This window comes from Monopterus albus, unplaced genomic scaffold (assembly GCF_001952655.1).
Source record: "Monopterus albus unplaced genomic scaffold, M_albus_1.0 scaffold79.1, whole genome shotgun sequence".
Taxonomy (NCBI): domain Eukaryota; kingdom Metazoa; phylum Chordata; class Actinopteri; order Synbranchiformes; family Synbranchidae; genus Monopterus; species Monopterus albus.
Genome location: NW_018127959.1, coordinates 1,862,526 through 1,873,100, shown reverse-complemented (window position 1 = coordinate 1,873,100; position 10,575 = coordinate 1,862,526). Strand labels below are relative to the sequence as shown.

Below are 10,575 nucleotides of genomic sequence, written 5' to 3'. Positions count from 1 at the left end.
AGTGTATAGTGAGTCCAGATCCAGAAGAGGACTCCCTACGATGCCCTGAGCTGTTCTCACCACCTGGGTCAAGCCCTTTCTGTCCTGTGCAGTGCAGCTCCCGTACCACACTGTCACACTGAGACAGAGGATGCTCTCTACTGTCGCTCTGTAGAAGTTTGCGAGCAGCTCAGAGGAGAGACCAGCGCGTTTCAGCTTCCTGAGGAAGAAAAGCCTTTGCTGGGCTTTCTTCACCAGATAGGATTTGTTCAGAGACCAGATAAGAGCTTCAAGGCACCAGTAGCCTCAGATGGGTGGCCCATGGATGGCTGAATAAGAACGGAACAGAACAGAACAGGAGGTCCAGGATAGATGGACTGGAGGCTGAAGAGCAGATGAACAGAAGAGTTCAGCACTGGGCTGTTACGGTGCATAACATTGTTCCAGTGTCATACCTGCTTCACCATTATCCCAACAGCAACAGCCTTAGAAGATGAAGCCTATACAAAATAGAACAGTGGTTAGGCATCGTAACCACAGATTCTACAAATGTAGAACAGTGAATCTGTGCATTCCAGCAAAATTAATTTACACCTTCTAACCAAGTAGAATCCAGAATTTTCCATGGCCACGATATAAACACACATGTGAAAACTGATGAGCCAACTGAGCAGGTGAACAAGACTGTGCAGAACTGTTGATGGCCTGATCAACAGACACAACTTAAATCATGTAGTGATGAGTCAGTGTGAACGAACAAATCTCAGAAAACTAATCATTTAAAGGGCCTCCGTTGCCAAATGGTCATTCGTGTGGCTCCTAGTTGTCAACCACACAATGTGCTGGACTGTGACTCATGAAGCAGCAGAGCATTGACTAAGCAACTATGCAGGCAACAGGTTGTCTTACTGAACAGCCAGTCATACTACAGCATGGTGATTAGTGTCATGGCATCTTCTGTGTGCTCTGCATTTGACTGACAGGATGGAGGGATGCAAAGGGCAAAATCTTCTTCTCAGAGATTCACAGAACAGAATCAAATCTACAAGTGAAGGGTTTTTCTAAAGCCACTACTGTACATACTAACACGAATATTCTGCGTCACTGTCATGTCTGTCATCAGGTTTGCAGATCCCTCCATGTGGGTGGTCTATGTTGGGCTGACGGAGCAGCCGGTCCACAGGGCCCAGTCTCTGGCTGTAGACCAGATCATATACCACGCTTACTATCAGCCCAAAGGACTGGACTATGACATTGCACTGATGAAACTGGCCACATCACTTGTTTTCAATGGTATTAGTGTTCTTTTCTCAAGAGCCCGCTGACTCTTTCATGCCAGCACCACGCTCTATGTTCATAGTCATTCATAGTACAAAACTGTCCAGATGTCTTCTATTGTATCTGAGGAGGATATTTACTAACGACTTGAGGCTTATTTTTGGCACTAATCAGTGAAATTGCTTGTGTTCATATTTACTAAGAAGTGACAATGGGGTTTTTTCCAAAACAAAAAACAGAAGTGGCACAATTTGTACATTTAGTCTGAAGCAGTCTGTACTTTAAGGAACACATCTGGTGTCTCTAGCTTCACGTTTGTGACTATGGAGTCGCCAGTTACCAGAGTTGGTTTTGCAGCCAACGTGTTGCATATTGCAGGCGTACGTTATGACTTAAAAATTACTAGGTTTATCTGAACATTAACTAAGCAGGGAGCTTATTCCATAAACGATCTGGTAGCGAGCACAGCACGGTGCACGCACAGCCAACAGGAACTTAATACACTTACCACAGGAACAGGAAACCACACACATATGCATTGTTGATACTCTGGCAGATGCTTTAAAACTCTCCTCTCTAGGCTTCGTGGAGCCCATCTGCCTGCCTAACCATGGGGAGGAGTTTAAAGAGGGCACCATGTGCTGGATCTCTGGGTGGGGAGCAACCGAAAATGAAGGTGACTGAAAATGAAAAACATGTGATTTCTTGTCTACTGTTTCATTTGTCAACCCAGAACTATGTTTTAGGCCAGTACTAGTCAGGCACAGACCAGTGACGATTTCCTTGTCTTTTGAAAAAACACTCAAAGTCTCTTCAGTCTGAAGAAAGACGTAGGATTTATTGCAAATAGGTCACAAATGGCAATATCTCCATTTCTGGCTCGTGAAGCAAAACAGTCTACAGAGCTCGTGCAGCATCTTTTATACTCTCTACATGCACCTCCTTGTCTAATATGCTGTACCCCACCTTTCTCTCTTTGACCTCCAGCGCCATAGACACCACTGTATTGGAACCCAGACACAGAGGCTATGAAACACAAATAATGAGCAAACCGTATCTTCTTGACACTTGTCTCTAATTAATAATACCTGCAACAGGTGTCCTCGTGCCGCCTTTTAGTCTGGGCTGCAAACTGGGCACCCGTCCCAATCACAGAGTAGTAAACCCCTCAGTTTACTCTAGGATACCAGGGTCATCTCACGGTCATCCTAAAACACAGTTACCCTCGCTGCCCTCACTAGTGACCTGTGTCTCCTGGGCCTTTCTTGTCCTCTCTCTGGGACCCGTTTTTACAGCTCCGCCAACAACCGTGGTAAACACTTCACTGTCCCAACTTTTTTGGAATGTGTTGCAGTGAGTGCTTATTTTGAACAAAGAATAAAATTGATGAGGTGTCACATCAAATAATATGCTGTGTTTTCACTGTAATACAGGACACAGATGATTTACATGTCACTATTTTCAGTTTTAATTTTGATATTACTGTCCCACCTGAAATGGTTTTTCCAGGAGACACCAGTGAAGTTCTGCGTTCTGCCATGGTACCACTCCTCTCCACTAAGACCTGCAACAAGCCAAAGGTTTACCATGGCTTCATCTCCTCCTGGATGATCTGCGCTGGATTCCTGGAAGGAGGAACAGACTCCTGTCAGGTACAGCTGGTTTCTTTTAAGCATAAAAAGTGTACAAAGTGTAATGAAAGCAGTGAGAATCCACAGTCTGCCACAGCTGTCCTCAAAGTACTACGTGTTTACACATGCATGTTGCTACTTTGTGCTGTCATCGGGGCTGGATTAAGGATGACAGGGGGCCCCTGGGCTTAAGTAATTGCTTGGGTTCCACACAGAAATGCCACATCAAGAGAATTACAGACAGTCACTTTAGCACAAAAAGATTATTCCACTCCTGCAGCACACAAATGCAAATGTGAATAATTGACTTTGGTTTCATGAGCTCATCTTGAACAGCGAACCCGTTCAGCTCGTCTCCATGACAAGGGGAACGCCTACCCTCCTGGTAACCCAATTTCTTATACATTTTTGAAATGTGCAATGTGGGTTGATCTGGTGCCTCTCGTGCTGTCCCATTGGTCCTTCGGTCCGTCCGTCCTCTCTGTCCAATCGTCCAAGACAGCGCCCTAGGAAGGGGAAGAAATCCTATACTGCCTGAGTGTGTGTGTGTGCATAATGTTTCTACCTTTAAAGCCTTCTCCTCCACATGCGTCCAGATCTAATCTCCATCTCACTAACCTTGGAATTCCAGTGACCTGCAACTCCCCTCACTTCTAGCCCAGTGGTGATAATACATTCACTGTGGACTCTCTTAGCCACAGCTGTAAATCTAATGAGATTCAGTAATTTAGTGGACAAGACACTAAAATGTTGAACAGTGCCTCAGTGACTAACACAGTAAATATTAACCAGTGATTCAGTGAACACATAAGGTGATATGTAAACATAACTGTGACATATAAGTATGTAAACTTATGTATTCTAAAATACAGTCTTAACTATTCTTTTTCTAATATGATAGAATAGTCATACAAAGTGAACACACAGGTTATCTGAACTACAGTCATGGTGTCAATCTTCTACTAAATAAGTACTTAATTCAATCAAATGTTAGAACCAAGAGTATAACTTTTGTTTATAATTTTACCCAACAGTGTACAAACTATTTCAATCCTTACAAGGGAAGCTAGTATGGAATCATTATTTGTTTGTTAAGAGGGCTGGGGGTTGTGTTAGAGACTGCCATAGGCCAATAAAAATAATCTACTTAGCTCCCCCTTTACTTTTAGAAGGTGTGTTTTTTTGGTTTTCTTTTCACAGTCACTGATCAGTTCTAATATTCCCGTGTAGCTACCATTGTCAGGTCTGCCAAAAATTTCATTTGTGCCTTGTGATATATTTTCCCTCCTGCTGCTGCACTGTGACCAGAGGATGTGGAGAGAAATACAGGGCCTGAGGTTACTGCATGTCCGGGAACGTTGCTGTACAGGGACTCACTGTTTTACCTGACTGGGTCTAACCTACAAGCATTCGGCCTGCGAAGCCCCCCGCGGTGGTGAATGACCAGCTCATCAATGCTGGATTCCCCTGGAGCACAGAACCTGTTCTTGATTCCTTCCAAGGCTTTGGAAATCAGCATGTCTGTTCTGATATACTTTTGGCCCCTGAGAAGCCCAGTATTGGTGGTGCAGACTCATCCACTGCTCCCCAAAGAGCAGGATCCATGCTGTATAAGTTATCCCGCTGGCGCTAATGTCCACTTCATCTGCCATGCTAGCTGAACTAGCCATGGCTCTGGCTAGCTGCACACTCTTGCTTTGGCTACATTCACCTCCACATCATCTCCATCTTTATCCTCGCCCGCTCAGCCTGATTTAAAATGTCTGGTCAACTTTGGAATTTTTAGAAGGTACTCCCAGTCGAGTTCCTGCCCTTTCTGTGCTCTCCTGCTGTAATGCTGTCATGATGTTTAGATAACTGATGGCGATTGATGGGATTCACAGCTGACTTCTGACACTTTAGAGCCCTCCCACTGGTCACCTGTAAATCAAGCAAAGTAATATCAAGACAGGAACATAAACAAATTGAAATGGCTAATAGAACGGGGGCATCTGTACCATAAACATTGTATTTGACCCCTAAAATTCAGGGGCCTGCCTTTCCTGGGGCCCTGCGCTTCAGCCCAGGTTGGCCCTTGTGCTAAACCAGCCTTGGCTGCCATGTAATTGTTGCTTTTAATTAGCATTTAACATTTGAATGTAATTTGCATTCTAATGTTTTATTCATTTTTTGTGCATTGTGCTAAGCACTTTGAGCTGCCTTTGTGTATGAAATGTGCTATGTAAATAAACTAGCCTTGTCATTAAACACCAAGATTCACTATGATTTCAGGCCCTCTTAGCTGAGAAGCCCTCTACAGCATGAATTACTACAATACTATCTATTTTATGGATTATTTATTTTGAAACAAAATCTGAAAAATGTCATCTGAAATATTAAATATTTTTATATTTCTGTATTTATTTACTCAAAGAGAATAAAACTATTAATTGCAGGCTTGGGCTAAATAATAATCTGACAGGAAAAGATGCTAGATCAAGTTTACACACAGTTCCCAAGATATTCTGGATTTCATACAGGATCATTTCCTGGATTAGGTCCCTCACAGGACAAATAAATCCACCTCTTAGGTTCCATGGCCGTGCCTCACATTGGAGACCAGTAAAATGCAGGTAACACTGTTAGTGCATTCAGCTCAGCCTAAAATCTTTCATGAAATATCAGTCTTTTAAAAGTAGCAGTCTCACAGGGTATGAGTGTAACAAGTAATTAATCACAAATATGGATTTTTAATTAGCAATGAAAAATCTATCAAAATTATTATTTAAATTTTGTTATATTACAGCCTGCTCCAATGGAGCGGTAATGCACCGAGGGTATCTTGGAGATCTGTCATGTCAGAGGTTAGCATCAGATAACATCGCCCCGTTTAGACTCGGTATCAAAATGCGTCTTGGTGATTCAAACACAAGTGGAGACCCAAGACACATCCCCTTTCACACCTGTCAGTACACATACTTCTCCGTGTCCAGCTGATCACTTGTGCCACTTAAATATTGAGAGGTCACAGGCACAGTTATGTCAGTCTGTTACCAGACAAGTGCCAGAAGCCTCCCTAACCAAGAAAGAAAAGTTTAGGATGAGATTAGATTTGTACATGGAAGTATAATGAAAGAATTATAATACATTTAAGGAAAAGATATGTGGCTAAATGCATTCCGGATGACCTTGGCAAGCTGTTTCAGTGATCAGATCGTATTAAATACCCCACTCATGATTTTTTAAATGCTTTTCCACATCTTAAAAAGGCAGCTGCTAACAAGTGACTAAATGAGACTACAGAGGCTGTCTGGGATAGCAACCATCATGCCAAACTTGGAGACTTATCTACTCACTAAAATGACTCTTGGCCACACAAGCAAGTAGGAAAAAGAATTTAAAATGTACTAATGGAACACTGTCTCCATTTTAGCAAGAAAACATAGAATTATAAAGTCTTTTCCAGGAATGTACCTGTAGGACATTTACTATAAAATGTGCTATTATACATTTGTGAAGAATGATTGATTTGGCTTGTGAATGGGGACTCCCTCTTTGTGTCTCTGGTTCATCTGTGTGTATATTCTTCCTCAGGGAGACAGCGGAGGTCCTCTGGCCTGTGGAGACTCGTCTGTATGGAAGCTGGTTGGGACAACCAGCTGGGGAATTGGCTGTGCAATGAGGAACAAGCCAGGTGTTTACACTCGCATCACGAAGTCCCTCAGCTGGATCCACCAGCAGATGGAGGTCAGTACATCACAAGCTGTGTCCTGTTTCAGGATTGGCCTCTTCAGAAGAACCATGGCCATATTCATAAAACAGCCATCTGTTATCTATCCCACTTATCCTGAAGAGGGTCGCGGGGGTCCTAAGCCAATCCCAGCTGATATTGGGCAGAGGCAGGGTCCACTCTGGTCACCAGTCTGACTGGGCTGAGAGACAGAGTATTCACGAAACATCCTAAGGCCAAAAGCAGCTTCTACAGTGGTGTGAAAAAGTGTTTGCCCCCTTACTGATTTCTTATCTTTTTGCATGTTTGTCACACTGTAATGTTTCAGATCATCAAACAAATTTATATATTAGTCAAAGATAACACAAGTAAACACATCATGCAGTTTTTAAATGAAGGTTTTTATTATTAAGGGAAAACAAAATCCAAAACTATATAGCCCTGTGTGAACAAGTGTTTGCCCCCCTGTCAAAACACTGGTTTATCGCACCTGAGTTCAATTTCTATAGCCACACCCAGGCCTGATTACTGCCACACCTGTTCGCAATCAAGAAATCACTTAAATAGGACCTGCCTGACAAAGTGAAGTAGACCAAAAGATCCTCAAAAGCTAGACATCATGCCGAGATCCAAAGAAATTCAAAAACAAATGAGAAAGAGAATAATGAAGCTCTATCAGTCCGGAAAAGGTTATAAAGCCATTTCTAAAGCTTGGGGACTGCAGCGAACCACAGTGAGAGCCATTATCCACAAATGGCGAAAACATGGAACAGTGGAGAACCTTCCCAGGAGTGGCCGGCCGACCAAAATTACCCCAAGAGCGCAGCGACAACTCATCCAAGAGGTCACAAAAGACCCCACAACAACATCCAAAGAACTGCAGGCCTCACTTGCCTCAGTTAAGGTGAGTGTTCATGACTCCACCATAAGAAAGAGACTGGGCAAAAATGGTTTGCATGGCAGAGTTCCAAGACGAAAACCACTGCTGAGCAAAAAGAACATAAAGGCTCGTCTCAGTTTTGCCAGAAAACATCTTGATGATCCCCAAGACTTTTGGGATAATACTCTGTGGACAGACGAGACAAAAGTTGAACTTTTTGGAAGGTGTGTGTCCCATTATGTGTGGCGTAAAAGTAACACCGCATTTCAGAAAAAGAACATCATACCAACAGTAAAATATGGTGGTGGTAGTGTGATGGTCTGGGGCTGTTTTGCTGCTTCAGGCCCTGGAAGACTTGCTGTGATAAATGGAACCATGAATTCTGCTGTGTACCAAAATATCCTGAAGGAGAATGTCCGGCCATCCGTTTGTGACCTCAAGCTGAAGCGAACTTGGGTTCTGCAGGGCTGACTTACAACCATTCTGCCAAGATGAGTGGGCCAAAATTCCTCCACAGCGCTGTGGAAGACTCATGGCAAGTTATCGAAAACGCTTGATTGCAGTTGTTGCTGCTAAGGGTGGCCCAACCAGTTATTAGGTTTAGGGGGCAAACACTTGTTCACACAGGGCTCTATAGTTTTGGATTTTGTTTTCCCTTAATAATAAAAACCTTCATTTAAAACCTGCATGATGTGTTTACTTGTGTTATCTTTGACTAATATATAAATTTGTTTGACGATCTGAAACATTACAGTGTGACAAACATGCAAAAAGATAAGAAATCAGTAAGGGGGCAAACACTTTTTCACACCACTGTAAGTAGCCAAGAAAGACGTAACTCCTAAAACATAAGATTAAGGATAACCTTTAGGACTCCAATGCTTTTGGTTTGAGTAATTCATAATGGATTTAGCACTAAAATTAGCTCCTAGGTTTGAGAGAAGTTAAAGACAGTCTGGACAGCTCCAAAGTTCTATGACCTGCCTATCAGCAAGAAACTGAACTGTTCCACCTAAATAGGGAATGAACTGGGTGGTTTCTGTGCTTTTCTCCTGCAGCCTTGTGTGTGTAGTGTGTCCGTAGAAGGGAGGTCACAGCTGATGATTCTCCCTGCTGTTTTAATAACTCCTTGGAGAGATTTCCTCTCTCCTCTCCTTTCCATACCACACAATGATACAACTGGTGAGAAAACTCTTGATGACTCCTCTGTAGGCCTGGTTGAGGGATGACGGCTCAGTCCTGCCTTCTTGAGTGGCCTGATGAAATTCCGCTACTGCTGTGCTTTCTTTGTTGCACCAGTGTTTTCAGCCCAGCACAGGTTTTCTGTCACATAAAGGCCCAGAGACTTGTGACTGTCAGGCCTGCTCCACCTTACTCCCCTGGATGGTGAGAGCCTGTAGAGGTGGGGCTTTCCTCCTTAAAATCCATAATGATTCTGTTGGTTTCCTCTATGTTGTCTGTGTCACTCTCCATAGGCAATGATGTTGTTCACTCTTGTCACTTTCAACTGTTCCCCTCAGGGGTCGCTACAGCAGTCACACTGATGATTCGCATGTTGAAATTTGGTACGTGTTTTATGCCAGATGCCCTTCCTGATGCAACCCTGAATCAAACCTGGGCCGCAGCGGGAGAATGCTGAATCCTAGTCACCAGTCTATCAGGGACCCCAATGATATTATTCACTAATTCCCTACATTTGATGAGACCAAGGATGGTCATGTCATCTGCATATCTAATTATGAAGTTGTTGTCTTGTGTGGAGACACAATCATGTGTGTACAGGGTGTAGAGTTAGGGGCAGCCCTGGGGGTTCCTGTGCTGATTGTGAGCTCCGCAGAGACTGTTTCCCATCCTCACCACCTGTGGTCTGTGTGTAAGAAAGTCTAAAATCTCAGAAGTCTGCCAGCTTCACAAGCCAGATGGCCAGGCTAGAGTGCAGAAAAAGCATGTGCACATATGCTCAGTTTGAGTCTAGGCATCGTCCACTGATCTGTTGGGGCAGTAGGTGAGCTACAGTATCTGGAACCAGAGTTTTTGGCTTTGAGGACACGCTTCTCTAGGCACCTCATGGCAACCGGTGTTGAGTGCCAATGGCCTAAAGTCATTTATTGTTGATGTTTTTTCTAGGGACCAGTACAATACTGGAAGATTTTAAAGGAGCATAACACTGTTGCATGTGTGAGGGGTGTTACAATTACCTGTGTACACACTTGCCAATTGCTCAGCACAGGCCTTCAGGACTCTCTGGAACACTCCATCTGGTCCCGCTGCCTTGCTGGGGTTTACTTGCTTCAGAGCTCTCTGTCACCTGAAGTGTAGTGTTCTCAGTGTTACAGGGGATTCTGAGGTCTATTGAATCTGGCACAGAACCTGTTGAGGCTCATTCATTCTACTCTCATTACTAGTATTTCTGACATTACTACTGTACTTTCTAAAACTACTAATACTTTGATCATATATTGACCTTCTTGATAAAAATGCTTTATTCCTCCATTTCATCCTTATTTCCTTGCTTCCTTCCTTTTCCTTTATTCCTCCCATTCTTCCTTTCTTAGTTTGACCTCTTTCCTCTGCCCTTCACCTGTTCTTTCCTTTCTTTCATCCTTAATTTTATTAACTTTTATATCCCTCTTTCTTTCCTTCCACTTTAGTTCATTTTTTTCAACTTTCTTCCTTCCCTTGTTCCTCCTTTGTCTTTCTTTCAACTTTTCTTTTTTCTGTTTTTGCCTTCTTTTGAAAATTCCTGTCTTTTGTTTGGCTCTGCTTTTATATGTTTATATGCAATCAGCGTCTTTTCGGCAGGATATCAGCTCCCCTAACCTGATTTCTTCAGAAATGACCTTTTCTAGTTTGGAATTGAGGTTGGATATTGTGGATATCCAAACCCAAAATGCGAGGCTTGTATTGTTTGTGGAAACTTCATAAACTCCCTATATTGGTGGTTTTGGAAACATTGGGCTATAGAATTTAAAGCTGAGTATTGCAACTTAGAACAATGCTTTGCTTTAGATGTTTGTTGAGACGGACCCACGGGTAGGCTAAACAAAGACCCTCAGATCTGGCCACCTGCACAAATGTGTTAACAGATATGAATCATT

General features: G+C 43.0%; 1 protein-coding gene across 1 annotated transcript in view; it reads left to right on the top strand.

The window, feature by feature from the left end:
* Positions 1–6,811, top strand: part of tmprss3a (transmembrane serine protease 3a) — a 19,998-nt gene extending 13,187 nt beyond the window's left edge. Inside the window, exons 10-13 of the mRNA XM_020606573.1 lie at positions 1,103–1,272; positions 1,838–1,933; positions 2,767–2,909; positions 6,462–6,811. Of these exons, the coding sequence (XP_020462229.1) occupies positions 1,103–1,272; positions 1,838–1,933; positions 2,767–2,909; positions 6,462–6,794 (742 nt within the window). The 3' untranslated portion in view covers positions 6,795–6,811. The remainder of the gene's footprint in view (positions 1–1,102; positions 1,273–1,837; positions 1,934–2,766; positions 2,910–6,461) is intronic.
* The last annotated feature ends 3,764 nt before the right edge of the window (positions 6,812–10,575 follow it).